Source organism: Miniopterus schreibersii (assembly GCF_964146895.1).
Source record: "Miniopterus schreibersii genome assembly, chromosome: 9".
NCBI lineage: Eukaryota > Metazoa > Chordata > Mammalia > Chiroptera > Miniopteridae > Miniopterus > Miniopterus schreibersii.
This window is the reverse complement of record NC_138118.1, coordinates 32,349,123-32,369,586: the sequence shown is the minus strand read 5'-3', so window position 1 is coordinate 32,369,586 and position 20,464 is coordinate 32,349,123. Positions and strand designations below refer to the sequence as shown.

The following is a 20,464-nucleotide window of genomic DNA, read 5'->3' as shown; positions in this document are numbered from 1 at the left end:
GTGCTGCTTCAAAGGGTACAAAATCCTTCTTCTTTACAACTGCATAGTAATCCATGGTGTAAATGTCCCATAGCTTTTTTTATATTCACTCATCTACTGATGGACACTTGGGCTGTTTCCAGATCTTAGCTATTGTAAATTGCTCTGCTATGAACATAGGGGTGCATATATTCTTTCTGATTGGTGTTTCAGGATTCTTAGGATATATTCCTAGAAGCAAGATCACTGGGGCAAAAGGCAGCTCCATTTTTAATTTTTTGAGGAACCTCCATACTGTTTTCCATAGTGGCTGCAGGAGGAAGCTATTTTTAAAAATTACAGTTTATTTTCATTATTATTTTGTATTGGTTTCAGATGTAGAGTATAGTGGTTAGAAAATCTTATACTTTACAAAGTGTTCTTAATCCTTTCACCTTTTTCACCTGGCACCCCTACCACCTGCCCCTGTGACAACCACCTACCTCTATCTGCATCTATGAATGTTTCAGTTTTGTTTGTTTATTTGATTCTTCAGTTTCCACATATAAGTGAAATCATATGATACTTGTCCTTCTCTGACTGACATTTCATTTTGTATAATATTCTCTAGGACTGTCTATGCTCTTGGAAATAGAAAGATTTAATTCTTTTCATGGATGAGTAACATTCCACTGTATGTATGTACCACAATTTTTATCAATACACTTATTTATTTTAAATTTGTTTTTATTGTTGAAAGTATTACAATTGTCCTCCTTTTTCCCCCATTGATACCCTCCACCCTGTACCCCCCCAGACCTTTACCACATTATTTTCTGTGGCCATGGGTTATGCATATATGCATATAAGTTCTTAGTTTAATCTGTCCCCACCCACCCCTGCCTTCCTTTTGAGTCTCCTCAGTCTGTTTCATACTTCTATGTCTCTGGCTCTATTTTGTTCATCAGTTTATTTTATTCATTAGATTCCACATATGAGTAAGATCTTGTGATACTTGTCTTTCTCTGACTGGCTTAGTTTGCTTAGCATAATATTCTCCAGGTCCTACCATGCTGTCTCAAAGGGTAAAGGATCCTTCATTTTTACAGCTGTATGGTATTCCAAGGTATAAATGTCCAAGAAGATGCTTGATATGATTTCAATCTTCTTGAACTTGTAGGTACTTGTTTTGTGTCCTAATATGTGGTCTATCTTTGAAAATGCCCCATATGCACTTGAGAATGCATATTCTGCAGCTTTAAGGTGAAATGTTCTGTAAATCTCAATTAAATCCATCAGATCAAGTGTGTTGTTTAGAATCACTATTTCCTTGTTGATTTTTCTTTGTAACATCTATCCAGTAAAGTCAGTGGGGTGTTAAGTGCCTACTGTGAGTATATTGCTGTTAATCTCTCCTTTAAAGTCCTCCAGAAGTTTTTATTGTTGTTTTTTCAGGATGTGTAAGTCTTTTTTCTAGGGTGGGTCTCTTGTAGGCAGCATATATTTGTGTCATGTTTTCTTATCTATTCAGCTACCTTATGTCCTTTAATTGGAGCACTAAATCCATTTATATTTAAGGTTATTATTGATAGGTACTTATCTATTGCCACTTTCTTTCTTTTATGCCTATGTTTCTCATTCTATTTCAACTTGTTATTACAGTAGTCCCTTTAGCATTTCTTGCAATGCTGGTGATAAACTACTTTAGCTTTTTTTTTTTTTTTTGTCTGGGAAGCTCTTTATTTCACCATCTATTTTAAATTATAACCTTGCTGGTTAAATGTTTGTCAGTCTGCAAACCTTTTCAAAGACTCAGCTCTTGGTTTCATTGAACTTTTGTATTATTTTTAAGGCTCTATTTGTTTATTTTAGCTCTGATCTTTATTAATTTCCTCCTTGCACTCACTTTGGACATTGTTGTTTTTTTTTTTTTATAGGTTGGAAAGGAGCAAGTAAAACTGTCATTATTTGCAGATGACATGATACCGTACATAAAAAACCCTAAAGACACCATCAAAGTACTGCTAGATTTGATAAATGAATTTGGCAAGGTAGCTGGATATAGTTTCATTAAGTGTAAGATTAGATTGGTTATTTGAGATTTTTTTGTTTGTTTCTTCAAGTAAGACTGTGTTGCTATAAATTTCCCTCTTAGGACTGCTTTTACTCTCCCATAGATTTTGTCTTAATTTTAAATTTTCTCTAGGTTACTTTTGATTTCTTCTATGATTTTATTGTCAACCCATTCATTGTTTAGTAACATTTTATTTAGCCTCCAATGAAAGGCATTGAAATCTTTATAACTAGTTCCCTTTTATTTCTCTTTCTTATTAAAAAACAACAACACTTTAACATTCTTGTTTGGTAGTAACAAATTTCTTTAGTTTTTTTTCTTGTCTGGGAAGCTCTTTATTTCACTTTCAAATTAGTTTTTAAATTTATCTTTATTATTGAAAGTATTACAGATGTCCCCTCTTTTCCCCCCTCTGACCCCCCCCCCAACAGTGCTACTACTCCCACCACGCCCTCATACTATTGTCTGTGTCCTTGAGTTATGTGTATACACATTTAAGTTCTTTGGTTAATCTCTTCCCACCCTCTCTGCTCCACACTTCCCTTTGAGATTTGTGAGTCTATTCCATGCTTCCATGTCTCTGGACCTATTTGTTCATCAGTTTATTTTATTCATTAGATTCAACATATAAGTGAGATCATGTGATACATGTTGATTTCTGAATGGCTTATTTCACTTAGCATAACACTCTTCAGGACAATTCATACTGTCTCAAAGTGTAAGAGATCTTACTATTTTACAGCCATTGTAAAAATGTGCCACAGCTTTTTTATATCCACTCATCTACTGATGGGCACTTGGGCTGTTTCCAGTTCTTAGCTATTGTAAATAGCACTGCTATGAACATAGAGTGCATATAGTCTTTCTGATTGGTTTTTCAGAATTCTTAGGATATATTCTTGTAAGTGGTCACTGGATCAAATGGCATAATTTTTAAAAAATTTTGAGGAACCTCTATACTGTTTTCCATAGTGGCTTCCCCAGTCTGCATTCCCACAAGTGGTGTACTATGGTTCACTTTTCTCCATATCCTCGCCAGCATTTGTCGTTTGTTGCTGACTTGTTGATGGTAGCTATTCTGGCAGGTGTGAGGTCGCTTTTTTTGTTTTGTTTTTTGTTTTGTTTTTCTTATCTTTATTGCTTAAAATATTAAAGATGCATCCTTTCCCCCCATTGATCCCCTCCTCCCTGCTTGCGCCCCGCCCTCCCCCGGCCTTCACCACACTATTGTCTGGGTCCATGGGTTATACACATGTGCATATAAGTTCTTTGATTAATCTCTTCCACCCACACCCCATTCCCACTTTCCCTCTGAGATTCATGAGTCTGTTCCATGCTTCTATCTCTTTGGATCTATTTTGTTAATCAGTTTATTTTGCTCATTGTATTCTACATATGAGTGAGATCATGTAAAACTGAGTCAGGAAAAAATCAGAAAACCTCTAAAGGCCAACAAGAACTGATGAAATCTAAGCAGTAGTCAAACAACTCCTAGGAAAAAAAAGCCCTGGTCTGGGCTACACAGGGGAGATTTACCAAATTTTCTACTTCTTATTACAGCAGGCCCTTTAACATTTCTTGCAATGCTAGTTTGGTGGTGATGAATGGTTTGTCCTTTTTTTTTGGTCTAGAGAGCTCTTTATTTCACCATCTATTTTGAATGATAGCCTTGCTGGAAAGCGTAGTCTAGGTTTCAAATCCTTGCTTTTCATTTCCTTGAATACTTCATGCCATTCCCTTCTGGCCTGTAGAGCTTCTGATGAGAAATTATCTGACAGCCTTATGGGAGATCCTTTGTAGGTAACAGATTGCTGCCTTTAAGGTTTTCCCTTTGTCTTGAATTTTTGGCATTTTAATTATGATATGCCTGGGTGTGGGCCTCTTTGGGTTCTTCTTGTTTGGGACTCTCTGTGCCTTGTGAACTTGTGTAACTTTTTCCTGCACCAGGTTAGGGAAGTTTTCTGCCATTATTTCTTCAAACAGGTCCTCTATCCCTTGCTCACTTTCTTCACCTTCTGGCACCCCTATGATGCAAATATTGTTATGTTTCATGTTGTCCCACAGCTCCCTTAAACTGTCTTTCTCCCTTTTAATTGATATTTTGGGGGAAGGGGGTCTCTGAATGACCGATTTTTTTTTCTACCCTGTCTTCTAGTTTGCTGATCTGATCCTCAGCTTCCACTAATCTGCTTTTAATTCATTCCAATGTGTTCTTTATTTCTGCTATGTCATTCTTAATTTTCTTCATACTTTCTGTATCTTTTCTCATGCTGTTGAGCATCCTTATGATCAGTATTCTGAACTCTATATCTGATAGATTGCTTATCTCCTTTTCACTTGCTCTTGTCCTGGAGATCTTTCTTCTTATTTCATTTGGAGCTTGTATTTTTGTCTCCCAATTTTGGCTGCCTAACTGGTTTTGTTTCTATGTGTTAACCATATCTGCTAGGACTCCCAGTCTTTTTTGATGGTCTCTAGTGCAAGTCAATGTCAGACACTGTTTGTGACTGGCCTTGGGTACTCTGTTTGGATCTATCAGAGATTCACAGCTTATGGCTCCTTCTTCTTTGTTGGGTGCATTTGGAAAAGACCAAAATGTGCACCAAAGTGTACTTTTTCAAGCCCTGGGTCCAGAATTAGATCAGGCAAAGACCTAAAGCACCCACAGTGTGAGGTAGTTTTTATTTGCATGATTAGTGACATTGAGCATTTTTTTCAAATGTCTCTTGGACATTTGTATGTCCTTTATGTAGAAGTGTCTATTTAGGTCCTTAGCCCATCTTTTAATTGGATTGTTTTTCTTCCTTTTGTTAAGTAGTATAAGTTCCTTACATAATTTTGAAATTAACACCTTATCAGATGTACCATTGTCAAATATGTTCTCCCATACAGTTGCCTCCCTTTTCATTTTGTTGATGGTTTCTTTTGTTGTGTAGAAGCTTTTTATTTTGATGTAGTCCCTTTTGTTTATATTTCCTTTGTTCTCTTGCCCTAGGAGATGTATCAGCCTCTTCTTGTGCCAGTACCAGGCTGTTTTGATTACAATGACTTTGTAGTATAATTTGATATCTGGTATTGTGAACCCTCCTACTTTGTTATTCTTTCTCAGCATTTCTGTGGCAATTCACAATCTTTTTTTGGTTCAATATATTTTTTAGACTGTTTGTTATAGATATGTGAAATATGCTCTTGATTTTTAGTAGAGATGACATTGAATATGTAGATTGCTTTGAGTAGTATGGAAAATTAAATGATGTTAATTTTTTCAATCCGTGAATATGGTACACACTTTTACTTATTTGTATCTTCCTCTATTTCTTTTTTCATTGTCCTGTGCTTTTCTGAGTTCATGTCTTTTACCTCCTTTGTTAATTTTATTCCAAGGTATCTTAAGTTTTCTATTTCAGTGGTAAATGATATTGTTTTTTGTTTTTTTAGTTTCTCATGCTGAGAGTTCGCTATTCATTTATAAAAATGCCATTAGTTTCAGGATGCTAATTTTGTATCTTGCCACTTTGCTGTATTCATTTGTTAAGCCTAGTAGTGTTTTAGTGGAGTCTAGGGTTTTCTATGTACAATATCATGTCATCTGTGAATAATGACATTTGTACTTTCTCCTTTCCATTTTGGATCCCTTTTATTTTTTCTATTCATCTGATAGCTGTGGCTAAGACTTCTAGTACTATGCTGAATATGAGTAGTGAAAGTGAACATCCCTGTCTTGTTACTTTTCTTTAAGGAAAATGGTTTTAGTTTTTGCCCATTGACAATGATGTTGGCTGTAGGTTTATCATATATGGCCTTTATTATGTTGAGGTATAATCTCTCTATTCCTACTTTGCTGAAACTTTTTATCAAAAATTGGTGCTGGATGTTCTCAAATGCTTTTTTGTGTATCTATTTATATGATCATATGGTTTTTATCTTTCATTTTGTTGATGTGATGTATCACATTTATTGATTTGCAAATATCGTACTAGCTTTGCATCCCTGGAATAAATCCCACTTGTTCATGGCGTATAATAATTCAAATACATGCCTGGGTCTGATTTCCTAATATTGTGTTGAGGATTTGGCAATGATGTTCATCAGGGATATTGACCTATATTTTCTTTCTTTGTGGTGTCTTTTTCTGGTTTTGGCATAGAGATAATGCTGGTCTCATAAAAAGAGCTTGAAAGTCTTCCCTCCTCTTGAGTTTTTTGGAATAGCTTGAGGAGAATTTGTGTTAGTTGTTCTTTGAGTCTTTAGTAAAACTGCCCTGTGAAGCTCTCTGGTACAGGACTTTTGTTTGCTGGGGTTGTTGTTGTTTTTTATTACTGCTTCAATTTTTTTGTTATTGGTCTATTCAGGATTCTGATTCCTACTGATTCAGTTTTGGAAGATTGCATGTTTCTAGAATCTGTTCACTTTGCCTGGGTTGTCCAATTTGTTGGCATAGTTGTTTGTAATACTTTCTTACAAACTTTTGTATTTCTGTGGTTTTATTTGTTACTTTGCTTTGTTTCTGATTTTATTTACTTGGGTCCTCACTTTGTCTCTTGATGCATCTGGCTAGAGGTTCATCAATCTTGTCTATCATTTCAAAGAACAAGCTCTTGATTTCATTTATGTTTTGCAATGTTTTCTGTAGTCTCTATGTCATTTATTTCCACTATGATTTTTATTATTTCCTTCCTTCTATTTATTCTGGGGTTTTCCTCTTGTTCCCTTTCTAGTTCTTTTAGTTGTAACATTAGGCAGCTTATTAGAGATTTTTCTTGTTACTTGAGATAGCCTTGTTTTTCTATGAACTTCCTTCTCAGGACTGTTTTCTCTGTGTCCCATAGATTTGGGGTTGATGTATGTTCATTTTCATTTGTTTCCAGGAAGTTTTTAATATGTTCCTTGATCTCATTGATAACCCATTCATTGTTTAATAACATGTTATTTAGCCTCCATGTTTTTGAATGTTTTTCTTGTAGTTTTTTCTAGTTTCATGCCATTGTGATCCAAAAAGATGTTTGATATGATTTCAATTTTCTTGAACTTGTAGAAACTTATTTTGTGTCTTAACATGATCAAATTTTGAGAATGTCCCATGTGCACTTGAGAAGAATGTATGTCCTGCTGCTTTGCAGTGAAATGTTCACCAAATATCAATAAATCCATCTTATGTAGTGTGTCATTTAGGGTCAATATTTCCTTGTTGATTTTTTGTCTGGAAGATCTATCTAGTGATGTCAGTGGGGTACTAATGTCTCCTACTATGACTGTATTTCTTTCTTTCTTTTCCTTAAAGTCCTCCAAGACTTTATATATATATATATATATTTAGGTGATCCTATATTTGGTGCAAATATCTTTACTTGCGTTATATTCTGTTGTTGGATCAATCCCTTTAATATTATGTTGTGACCTTTTTTGTGACTTTTATGGCCTTAGCTTTGAAATCTGTTTTGTCAAATATAAGTATTGCTACTACTGTTTTTGTTTTTTTCCCCATTTGCATGGAACATTTTTTTTTCTTTCTTTTTAAATTTTTTTTTAAAAAAATATATCTTTATTGATTTCAGAGAGAGGAAAGGAGAGGGAGAGAGAGAGACAGAAACATCAATGATGAGAGAGTCACTGATGGAGCCCTCAATTTGGACATGTGCCCAGACAGGGAATCAAACCCCGATTGCCTGGATCCCAGGTCAGCGCTCAACCGCTGAGCCATGCCCAGCCAGGCTTTTTTCAATACTTCACTTTCATCCTGTGTGAGTTTTTTGTTCTGAGGTGTCTTTTGTAGACAACGTATATATATGAACCATATTTTCTTATCCATTCAACTACACTATGTGTTTTAACTGGGGTATTTAATCAATTTACATTTAAGGTTGTTTTTTTCAATTTTAATTCATTATGTCTATGTTTCTCTCTATATATTTCTTCTCATTATTGCAGGAATCCCTTTAACATTTCTTGCAATACTGGTTTAGTGTTAATAAACTCCTTTAGCCTTTTTTTCTGGGAAACTCTTTATTTCCCCTCAATTTTTGAACAATAGTTTTGCTGGATAAAATAGTCTTTGTGTCAGATCATTGCATTTCATTACCTCAAATACTGCATGCCATTGTCTTCTTGCTTGTAGTGTTTCTATTGAGAAGGTAGTAGGCATATGGGATCTCCTTAGTGGGTAACAAATTATTTTCCTCTTGCTGCCTTTAAAATTCTCTCTTTGTCTTTAATTTTTCATTTTCATTTTGATGTGTCTGGACATGGGTTCCTTTGTGTTCTTGTATGGGCCTCTCTGTGCTTCCTGAACTTGTATGAATTTTTCTTCCACCCAGTTACAGAATTTTCTGCCATTATTTCTTCAAACAGATTCTCTATTCCTTGCTCACTTTCTTAATCTTTTTTATTTCTATGATGTAGATGTTGTTTCATGTTGTCCCACAGCTCCCTTAAACTGTCCTCCTGTTTTTTAGTTGTTGTTTTCTTTTTGGTTTTCAAGTTGAGTGTTTTTTCCTCATCTTCTAATTCATAGATCCAATCCTTGGCTTCCTCTAATATGCTGTCTATTCCTTCCTGTGTATTCTTTTTTCTGTTATGTATTTCTTTATTTCTGACTGGTTGTTTTTCATTGTTTCTAAGTCATTTTTTAATGCTGTTGAGCATCCTTATAATGTTTACTCTGAACTTTATATCTTTAAATTATTTATCTCCATTTTATTTAGCTCTTCTTCTGGAGAATTCTCTTGGTTTTTCATTCGGGACTTGTTTCTTTTTCCCCCAATTTTGGCAGCCTGTTTTGGTTTGCTTCTATATATTATGTAGATCTACTATGACTCCTAGTGTTGGTGGTGTGGCCTTATATAGTAAGTGACCTGTGGAATCCAGTGATGCAGTCTCCCTGATCACCAGACATGTAATTGAATCTTGATTGCTATTGACTCACTCATATGTGGGCTCAACCCTCAGGCTGGCTGACAGTGATGCTCAGTCCCTAACACAAGATGCAGGCTGATGTGCAGGTGCTTATCAGATGAAGCAGAATTCTCCTTGGCAGGGGTTAAAGCCTGACAATATCTACCTGTGTATATACTGGTTGTGAAGGTTATTGTATCCTGCCTTATTGTTTTCTGAGTGTCCACTGGGTTTATTGGTTTTGGGCCTCTTCAGAAGGTCTCTAGTTGCAAGCCAATATCAGACACTCTTTGTGACTGGCCCTGAGTACCCTGTTTGGAGCTGTCACTAATTCACAGCTTATAACCTCATCTGCTGGGGCTGGGTGCATGTGGACAGGACCAAGTTGCATACCAAAGTCTGCTTTTATTAGTCCTGGGCCCAGGAGCTGGTCAGGTAAAGACTCAGAGCACCCAGAGATATGCCTATGCCTGCAGGCAAACTGTTACTCTCAGTCCCTTAATGAGCTTCAGCCTGTAGTCCTCAGCAAAGCATAAAACTCTACAGGGTATGGCAAAAGGGTTTACAACAGGTGAGGCAATTGCTTTTTCCCAGGCTAAAGCTGCATTTATGTGAAAGCTCTGCCTGAGAAAGATGGCTTCTGCAGCATGGGGCAATCACTCAGCACAGGATTTCTGGCCAATGTCATCTCAGCTCTTTCTCCAGAGTCACTAAGCCCAGACTATCCTCATGAAGCTCTGCCTTCCCTCTGCTGAAACCCAAGGTAAGTGGCTATAAATAAAATTTAGTGTGTTGGCCCTTTAAGAGGGATCCTGTGTCTCCAGTCATCTCTTCCATCTGAACAGAACCCCCAGTGCTCTTCACAGCCAGATGTTATGTGGGCACCTTTACTGGTTCTGTCATTTTTCTCAGCTTGTGGTTTAGACTCCAGATTTCTCAGGGGGGAACCCCCACAGCTGAGATATCACTCCAGAACTTTAGCTCCTGCCTGTGGGGCCTGCCAGCTCTCCCATGCCTCCACACTTCTTACAAGTCTTGATGTGGCCTCTTTACGTTGTTGGTTATAAGGGTTTTCTCTAGCTAGACTTCAGTTGTTTATTCAGGATAATTTTTCTATATTTTAGTTGAAATTCCAGTTAGGTCCTGGAAGAAGGTCAGTGTAGCTTCCACTTAATCTACAACCATCTTAGAATCTCCTCACCTTCAATTTTAAATGATAGGTTTACTGGGTATAATAATCTTGGTTGTGGGTATTTCTTTTTTATCACTTTAAATATTTCATGCCAATTCCCTTGGCCTGAAATGTTTCTATTGAGAAATGAGCTGAGTGATCTATGGGAACTTCCTTGTAACTAACAAACTGTCCTTCTCTTTGTTATTCTCTCTTGTCTTTAACCTTTGCCATTTTAATTATAATGTGTCTTGTGGTGGGCCTCTTTGGTTTCATCTTGATTTGACACTCTGCACATACTGAACATGTGTGTCTTTTTCCTTCACCAGTTACGGAAGTTTTTGAATCCTTGCTCTTTCTCTTCCCCTTCTGGTACTACTATGATGTGGTTGTTGTTTTTTTGCTTAATGTTTTTAAATTTTTTAATATTTTTCATAACACCATTAAATTTATTGGGGTGACAATGGTTAATATAAACATACAGGTTTCAGGTGTGGGTTTCTATGTTATATGATCTGTATATTGTTCTGTGTGCCACCCAAGGTCATATCTTCACCTGTGACTATATATTAAGACTCCCTCCACCCTCAACCTCCCCACCTCCTTCCTTCTGGCAACGACCACATTGTTGTTTGTGTTCACAAGTTTCAGTTTTATATCCCACATATGAATGAAATCATATGGTTCTTAGCTTTTTCTGACTTACTTATTTCACTTAGCATAATATTCTCAATGTCCATCCATGTTGTTACAAATGGCAGTATTTCATCCTTTCTTATGGCTGAGTAGTATTCCATTGTGTGTATGTGACACATTTTCTTTATCCAGTCCTCTATTACAGAAAACTTTGGTTGTTTCCACATCTTGGTTACTGTAAATAATGCTTCAATGAACATAGGGGTGCATATATCTTTGCTAATAAATGTTTTTGAGTTTTTAGGTATATACCAAGGAGAGGGATTGCTCTTTACTTAATTTTTTGAGGAATCACCAGACTGTATGTATTCCATAGTGGTTGCACCAGTCTATATTCAACCAGCAGTGAATGAGGGTTCCCTTTTCTCCACAACCTCTCCAACACTTATTGCCTGACTTGTTGATACTAGCCACTCTAACAGGTGCAAGGTGGCATCTCATTTTAGTTTTGATTTGCATTTCCTGAATTTCTAGTGAGGTTGAACATCTTTTCATATATCTGTTGACTGTTCATATGTGTCCTTGAGAGAGATGTATGTTTAGGTCCACTGCCCAATTTTTAATTGGGGTTGTTTGGTGTTGAGTTTTATGAGTTCTTTATATATTTTGGAAACTAAACCTTTGTCAGAAGTACTGTTTACAAATATCATCTCCCACCTGGTTGGCAGCCTCTTTATTATGTTGTCAGTATATTTTGCTGTGCAGAAGCTTTTTAGTTTGATATAGTCCCATTCATTTTTTTTGCCTTTATTTTCCTTGCTTCTGGGGTCAAGTTCATAAAATGTTCTCTACAATCATAAGTTTGGTACCTATGTTTTCTTCTATGTAACTTATTGTTTCAGGTCTCACATTTAGGTCTTTGATCCATTTTGAGTTAATTTTTGTGTATGGGAACAAACTGTAATCCAGTTTCATTCTTTAGCATGTGGCTTTCCAGTTTTCCCAGAACCATGTATTGAAGAGGTTATCTTTACTCCTTTGTGTGTTTCTGACTCTTTTCTCAAAAATTATCTGCCCATATATATGTGGTTTTATATCTGGGCTCTCTATTCTGTTCCACTGATCTGTGTGTCTGTTTCTCTGCCATTACGATACTGTTTTGATATTTGTAACTGTAGCATAATTTGAAGTCAGATAGTGTGATACCTCCAGCTTTGTTCTTTTTTCTCAGGATTGCTTTGGCTTTGGGGGTTCTTTTGTGGTTTCATACAAATCTGATTTTTTTTTTGTTCTATTTCTTTAAAAAGTAATATTGGGATTCTGATGGGGTTGCATTATATCTGTATATTGCTTTGGGTAATATGGCCATTTTAACTCTGTTGATTCTTCCAATACATGAACATGGCGTATTTTTCCATTTTTTTGTTTCTTTTTCAATCTCTTTTAATAATACTTTGTAATTTTCAGTATATAGATCTTTCACATTCTTTACGTTTATTCATAGGTATTTTATTATTTTGGTTGCAATTACAAAAGAAAATTTTTTTTTTCATTTTGTTTTATAAAGTTTTGTTGTTAGTACACAGGAAGTCAATGGATTTTTGTACATTGATTTTGTATCCTGCAACTTTACTGTATTTGTTTATTGTTTCTAATATTTTTTTTTCTGGTGGAGTCTTTAGGGTTTTCTAAATACAGATCATGTTGTCTGCAAAAAGTGACAGTTTTACTCCTTTCTTTCGCATTTGGATGCTTTTTTTTAAAAAAAAAAATCTTTATTGATTTCAGAGAGAGGAAGGGAGAGGGAGAGAGAAAGATAGAAACATCAATGATGAGAGAGTCATTGATCAGCTGCAGCCCACAACAGGGGCATGTGCCTTGACAGGGAATCAAACCCCAATCTCCTAGATGCTAGGTCGATGCTCAACTGCTGAGCCACGCCCGGCTGGGCTGGGTGTTTTTTATTTCTTTCTCTTGCTTTATTGCTTCTGGCTAAGACTTCCAGAACTACATTGTATAAGAATGGTGAGAGTGGGCATCCTTGTCTTATTCCTGATCTTAGAGAAAAAGCTTTCAGTTTTTCACCATTGAGTATGATATTGACTGAAGGTTTATCATATATGGCCTTTATTATGTTGAGATAGTTTCATTCTATTTCTATTTTATTGAGTGTTTTCATCATAAATGGATGCTGTATCTTATCAAATGTTTTTCTGCATCTATTGATAAGATTATATGATTTTTATCCTTTCTTGTGTTAATGTGGTGTATTGCATTGATTGGTTTACATATGTTGAACCAGCCTTGTGCTCCTGGAATGAACCTCATTTGATTGTGATGTATTATCTTTTAATGTACTGCTGTATTCAATTTACTAGTAGTCTTTTTAGGATTTTTGCATCTGTATTCATCAGAGATATTGGTTTGTAGTTTTCTTTTTTTGTTATTCTTGCCAGGTTTTGGTATCAGGGTTATATTGGCCTCATAAAATGTGTTACAAAGAATTGTTTCTTTTTCAATTTTTTTGGAAGAGTTTGAGGAAGATAATTTTTAATTCTTCTTTGAACATTTGGTAGAATTCACTGTTGAAGCCATTGAGTCCTGGACTTTTGTTTTTTGGTAGGTTTTTGATGGTTGTTTCAATATCCTCACTGCTGATTGGTCTATTTTGATTTTCCAGTTCTTCATGATTTAGCCTGGGAAGGTTATACATTTCTAGGAACTTTTCTATTTCTTCTAGGTTATTGGTTTTGGTGGAATATGGTTTTTCATAATATCCTAGTATGATACTTTGTATATCTGTGATGTCTGTGGTGACTTCTTTCTCCTTTCAAATTTTATTTATATGGGTCTTTTTGTTTTTTTCTTTAGTGGGTCTAACCAGGGGTTTGTCAATTTTCTTAATCTTTTCAAAGAACCAACTGTTTGTTTTATTAATTTTTTGCAGTCTTTTTGTTCTCTATTTCACAATTCTGCTCTACTTTTTATGATTTCCTTTCTTCTGCTGACTTTGTGTTGCTTTTATTCTTCTTTTTCTAGTTCTTTAAGATGTGGGTTTAGGCTATTTACTTGGGATTTATCTTGTTTCTTGAGATAGGCCTGTAATGATATAAACTTTTCTATTATTATTGCTTTTGCTGCATCCCAGAAGTTCTGATATGTTGTATTGTCATTCTCTTTTGCCTCTATGTATCTTTTGACCTCATATTTTATTTCTTCTTTGACCCAGTCACTTTTGGGTAATATGCTGTTTAATCTCCATATATTTGTGGGTTTCTTTACTTCCTTCTTGCAGTTGATTGCCAATTTTAAGGCATTGTGGTCAGAGAATATACTTGGTATAATTTCAATCTTCTTGAATTTGTTGATGTTAGTTCTGTGACCCAACATATGGTCTATCCTTGCGAAAGTTCTATGTGCACTGGAGAAAAATGTATAATCTGATGTTCTGGGGTGAAAGGCTCTGTAAATGTCAATTATTTACATTAGGTCTAGCATTTCATTTAAGGTCAATATTTCTTTATTGATTTTCTATTTTACTTAGTCTGTTGAGAGTCATTAATGGAGTATTAAGGTCCCCAGCTATGATTGTGTTTTGATCTGTTTCTCCCTTTTGTTTTGTGAGTAGTTGCTTTATATATTTCAGTGCTCCCGGGTTACGTGCATATATATTAAGAAGTGTTATGTTTTTTAGATGTAGTGTCCCCTTTATCATTATAAAGTATCCATGTTTGTCTCTTGTTATCTTTACCTTGAATTCTATTTTGTCAGATATAAATATGGCTACACCTGTTGTTTGGTGGATATTAATTGCTTGGAGAATCATTTTCCACCCTTTTGCTTTGAATCTACCTTTGTCATTGGTAGATTAGATGTGTCTCTTGTAGGCAGCATATGGTTGGATTTTGTTTTTTGATCCACTCTGCTACTCTGTGCCTCTTCATTGGTAAATTCAGACCATTTACATTTAGGATAATTATTGATGTATGAAGATTTCCTGTAGCCCTTTCATCTTTTGTTTTCTGGTAGCTCTGTACCTCTATTGCTTATTTTCTTTTGTACTTCTGTCTGTCATTTTTGTTTGGTGGTGTTTCATACTTCTTTCCTCTATGTCTTTTTTAAAGCTATGTGTCCTGGCTTGGGGAGTTTTGAGTGTGGTTACCATTAGGTTTATAAAAAATAAAGTTGCATATATACAGTAGTGTTTTTTTATTTTGAATGCATGTAATGTTCATCCTCCTTTGCCAGTTCAGGCCTGTACCTCTTTCCCTTTTATGTTTTTGTTGTCACAAATTATTCTTAATTATGCTGTAAATTTTTTGGCGATCTTACTTGTAGTGCTGTGACCTTATGTTTTTTGTTTCAGGTAGAATAATTCCCTTAAGTATTTCTTGCATTGGAGGTTTTCTGGTGATACATTCTTTCAGCTTTTGTATGTCTGGGAATGTCTTTATTTCTCCTTCATATTTAAAGAATAATTTTGCTGGATATACTATTAGTGGCTGGTAACTTTTCTCTTTCAGATGTTTGACGATTTGGTTTCATTCTATTCTATCTTGTAGAGTTTGTGCTGAAAAGTGGAATGAAATTTTGACTTGTTTTCCTTTGTAGGTCACTTCTTTACTTCCTTGGCTGCTTTGAGAATTTTTTCTTTGTCATTCATTTTTGACAGTTTTAATACAATGTGCTTTGGAGAAGGCCTCCTTGGATTGAAATAATTTGGTGTTCTGTTTGCTCTTTGAATTCTAAGATCCAATTCTTTACATAGGTTTGGGATATTCTCATCCACTATTTGTTTCAATAGACTCTCTGTTCCCTTAGCCCTCTCTTCTTCTTAAGGAATGCCTATAATTCTAGTATTGTTTTTTCTGATAGAGTAAGATAGTTCTTGTAGAGTTCTTTCATTTTTCTTTATGCTCAGGTCTCTCTCTCTTCTTCCCTCTGTGTCATTTCTAGATTCCTTTCTTCAATATCACTAGTTCTTTCCTCCACCTGGTTGGCTCTGTTTTCTATGCTCAGTAGCTCATTCTTAATCTCCTTAATTGCATGCTTCATTTCCAGGATTTCTGATTGGTTCCTTTTCAAAGTTTCAATATCTGATAAAGTATTTGTTTTGTTCATTGATTTGTTTTCTCAGTGCACTGAATTTCTTGTCTGTATATTCTTTCATCTCATTGAGTATTTGCAATACTACAATTTTGAAATCTCTGTCACTTATATCACATATTTCCATGTGTTCCAGCTTGTTTTCTGGGGATTTTTCATTTTCTTTCTATTGTCCTCATTACTGTGGTTGTTCATGGTATTTACTCCTCTCTTTTGTTTAAGCATAAATGTCCCTTCTATAGCAATGTACTCAGACGATGGCACTGAATCACAAGCTTTTTTTTAACTCTGATCTCCCAGACTTGGCCTTCAAGAGCGTTCATAGGACAGTACAGTCCTGATGCTTGGGGGTGGGGTTTGTTTTGCCCTCACCGTAATGGCAGCCTGGACCTCAGTTGAGTCCCACTTCAAGCACCAAAGCAGAGGATCAGTCACAGAGGGAAACAGTGGTTCTACTGTAATAGCTCTTGGTTTACAGATAAATGTTCCTTAACCTGACACCGAAGGCAATGGGGGGGCGAGTTTGGGAATCCAAGTGCAGCAGGGCTCTGTGGTTCTCTTTTATTGTCAGGAATAATCTCATCCAACAGGGGGACAACCACAAGGCATAACTCCAGGATCTGTCAGGTATTTGCTGGTTCAGTCATTGTTCACTTTGCTTACCCTGTTGGGCTGCCCCAAACAGCTCTCTTTTCTTCCTGGCTGACTGAAGGAAGCGCCTGCTACCGCTGGCTTCCTCTTTTTTCCCAGGCAGGCCCCAAGCTCCTAGCTGCAGAGCTGCATCTGCGGGCCATCTGGACTTTTCTTTCGTCTCACCTTCCTGCATATTCCCAGTTGCCCACCTATAGATGTTTCAGTGTGTGGGCATGCCTTGGTGTTGAGTAGGGATTTCTTTGTTGAATTATAATTAGTTCACTTGTTGAAATTTCAGGGGGAGAAGCCAAGGGTATGTCTCTCATGGTCCATTGCTCTAACTTCACTTCTCCTTTCTTAATTTTTTTTAGAGGTTCTTTAGATTATTCTCATTTTTTTCTGATTATTTATTTATTTATTTATTGCTGCTCTGATAGGGTGTTTTTTCTACTTTGTCTACCAAATTACTTATTCAATCATCTGCTTCATTTATCCTGCTGTTGATTCCTTTTAGCCTACTCTTCATTTCAGATATAGTATTCTTCATTTCTGACTTTATAATGCTTCCTATGCCTTTTTTTTTAATGCTTGCTATCTCTGTTGAAGTTTTTACTAAGTTCCTTGATTATCCTTATAACCATTGTTTTGAGTTCTCTATCTGCTACCTTTCTTGCCTTCATTCATTTAGTTCTTTTTCTGGGAAATTCTTCTATTCTCTCATTTGGGTCATTTTTTTGTCTTCCCATTTTTTCTGCTTCTCTGTGGTTGTTTCTGGGTATTATATAGATCTGCTATGCCACCTATTCTTGATTTGGTGATTTTATTTAGCTGTTGACTCTTTGGGCTCAATGGCACTGTCTTCATGGTCACCTGAGCTAGTTGCTGCAGGATGTCCCTGGTGTGGGTTTTGTAAGTCCTCCTATTGTAATTGAATATGATTGATTTTGCTTATTTATGATTGATATCCCTCTGGCTGGCTATGACAATGTATGTGAGGGCTGACTCCACAAAGTTGAATTTTCCTCTACAGGGTCTGGTATTTGCTGAGATCTCTTTTTAGCTATGCCACTTTTGCAGCTAATTGAGTTGTGCTCTGATGTGGTCTGAATCTCACTGCTGGGTGTGTTGGTTCAGTGGCCACTTGCAAGAGAATCCAGTGCAAGTCAGTGTCAGGCACCATCTGTGACTGGGCCTCAGCTACCTGTTTGGAGCTACAAAGCCATCCATAGTTTGTGGCTGTCTCTGCTGAGCCTGTGTACATGGGAGTGGTCAGCACCAGCTCCAATTCCAGGGAAAGTCATCAAAAATCTCCAGGCTCCCTGAGATATCCCTTTGTCTTCTCCTGCCTTTTAGGCTCTGTCACTGAAAGAGCCTATGTAGTACATGAGTTGTATGGGATAGGGTCTCAATGAGTCACAAGGAAGGGACAAGTGGTGTTTACCAGATTGATGCAGAAACAAACTTGACAGTAGTGCTGGTTCTGAAACCATTCATTTATAGCATCAGGGTATACCAAGGTCAGCCACTACCCACTGGGTGCCTGCAGACATTTGTAGTGGAGCAGGATCTCAGGGAATTATCAGAGTGAGGCTAGCAGGGTTTTCCAGGCCCAAACAGACTTGGCCATGCAATGGGAGGGTTCTGTATAGGAACTTTGGCATCAGTCAGGCTTGCAAGGGAAGAATGACACCCCCCAAGATACAACTCAGTTTTTCCCAGAGTCTGCCCCAATTTCCTGAGGAACCCTCTGCACAGTATTGCAGAGTGCAAACTCAACTGGGCTGGTTTACCAGGATCTGGGAGGGTAGAGTTAGTGGTTGTCTCATGGTGGGGCTAGTGGATCTCCCCTTAGGGGACAGGACACCACTAATCTGACTCACAGGAACTGCTGCTTTGGTTTATGGGGTGTGGGGTGCCACTGCTCTGGTTCTCAGGGTGCACAGCTCTGGCTTACAGACTTTCACTGCTCTGGTGCACTGGGAACCCCAGCCACTGCCCTGGCATTCACAGCATGGACAATACTTCTCTGGCATGCGCAGCATGGGGCAATACTGCTCTGGCATGCTGCAGAAGGGAGGGGAAATGGCATCCACCCCAGAGCCACACAACTCAGTCTCTGATTCCCTTTTAGTTCACCCTGATTCCTTCAAGAAAGTCTACACCACAGGCTTAGGTAACAGACTCTTCTGCAGGGTGTGAGCTTGGCAGGACAAGGTGACAGGGAGTTGGGATGGTGGGGCTATGCAGTCTCCCAGACCAATGCAGTATAAAGAGTAGTGCTCAACCCAAGAAAAATGGTATCTGTGTTCAGTGCAGGAGAGGGACACAGTACAGGCACCCTGGTAGTTGTCCTTTCAGCTCTCTCCCTGGACCCACACAACCTAGTCTGTCCTCACATGAATCCAGTGGGCTCTGATCCATTCTCCCTCTGCTGAAGTCTAGGGTGAGTAGCTACAAAGGAGATTTTGTGTGCTGACCCTTTAAGAGGGCACATTGTTTTCTAGCAGACTCCTTTCACTCTCTAGCAGAGAGAATCCTCTGTGACCTTTACAGCTAGATGTTATGTGTGTGCCTATTTCTGGCTATGGTGCTCCAGGCTGGGGAGCCAGGCATGGGTTTGAGACCCCATGTCCCTAAGGGGAGGACATTTGCAGCTGAGATATCCTTCTAAGTTCTCAAGTGGGTAGGAGACCAGGCCTTTAACATCTCCACAATTTCTACTAATTTTGAGTTGGCTTTTGTAAATCCTTGGTTACAATACTTATGTTCAGCTAGTCTTCAGTTATTCAGGTTAATTATTCCATAAGTTAGTTGTAATTCCAGTTCAAACCTGGAAGGAGATAATTGTAACTTCCACCTGCTTTACCACCATCTTTTTCCCATATAGGAGGGAGATTTTCACACTGAGATTTCATACATGTAAGAGTTTTTAAAAGTAAAATAAGATGCCATAAAAGCAATTAGAGCTCTGTTTTTGGAGTTGTTCAAGAACAAGCTAAATGATCATTTGCCAAGAGTGTTGTGGAGTGGTTAGAGATTCTTGCATTAAAATGGGGTTGGTCCACAGAGTACCTTAGGATACTGATTCTATGATTCTCTGTGAGCTCCCTGATTTTGATTCTAAATGTTTTTTCCTCCATTCATCTGGAGATGGTGTTAATATCCGTTGCTCTCCCCCTCCCCCCATATAAGTTGTTGGCTGATATGTTTCTCTACTCTCATTCTTAACAATATAGATGAGGTCCTGTCAGAAAACTTTCTGGACTATAAGAACCGTGGAGTCAATGGTTCTCATCGAGGCCAGATCATTTGGAAGATTGATGCCAACTCTTACTTTGTGGAACGTGAGTACTTTTCCCATTCCTGTTTTTTGGGATGAAGCAGAATTCAACTGCTTTGTTCTTTATACTGTTGTATTGCCTGCACTTAGAAAAATGCCATGTGAAAGAGAGACACAGAGTTGATGAGATATTTAAAAATAGTGAATAGTGTACAACAATTGGATAACAGCCATCCAAAACATCCCAGAGGGCCACTCCTTTAATTTCAAAGAACATTTTTGTTCATGTTCATTCATCAGCCTCTGGACTCAGGATCTTATGGCTCATATCCCTTAATTTTTGCTCCATGGTTTCTCCAGCTGCTTTTCAACTTTGTGATAGTTGCCTCTTCTGTATCCTCTCATCCAGTTTTGGCTTTGCTTGACCCAGCTCTTAAGTACTCCTTGCTCATGGCTCCAGCATGCTGGGAATATTCCACTTTTCCTAAAAATGGAGATGATATATTACTACAGCCAACCTGTTCCTTGGTTCCTGATCTACTGCCATTTCATAATGTATAAACTTGTCATCACGTATCTTATTATTTTTTAAAATTGATTAAGCAGCAATGTTCTACAATAAACAAATGGCTTGCCAATTCATAGTCAAGATAAATAAAAGCACTTTAGAAAAATGACATTTTTTTAAATGTTCTGGTGCAAACAAGAAGTTCCC

General features: G+C 37.2%; 1 protein-coding gene across 6 annotated transcripts in view; it reads left to right on the top strand.

Annotated features, from left to right (window-relative positions):
* Positions 1 to 20,464, top strand: part of HECW1 (HECT, C2 and WW domain containing E3 ubiquitin protein ligase 1) — a 584,554-nt gene that overhangs the window by 216,534 nt on the left and 347,556 nt on the right. For all 6 annotated transcript variants that reach the window (XM_081147958.1, XM_081147956.1, XM_081147957.1 and 3 more), the window contains one exon: positions 19,706 to 19,813. In XM_081147958.1, the coding sequence (XP_081004084.1) occupies positions 19,706 to 19,813 (108 nt within the window). The remainder of the gene's footprint in view (positions 1 to 19,705; positions 19,814 to 20,464) is intronic.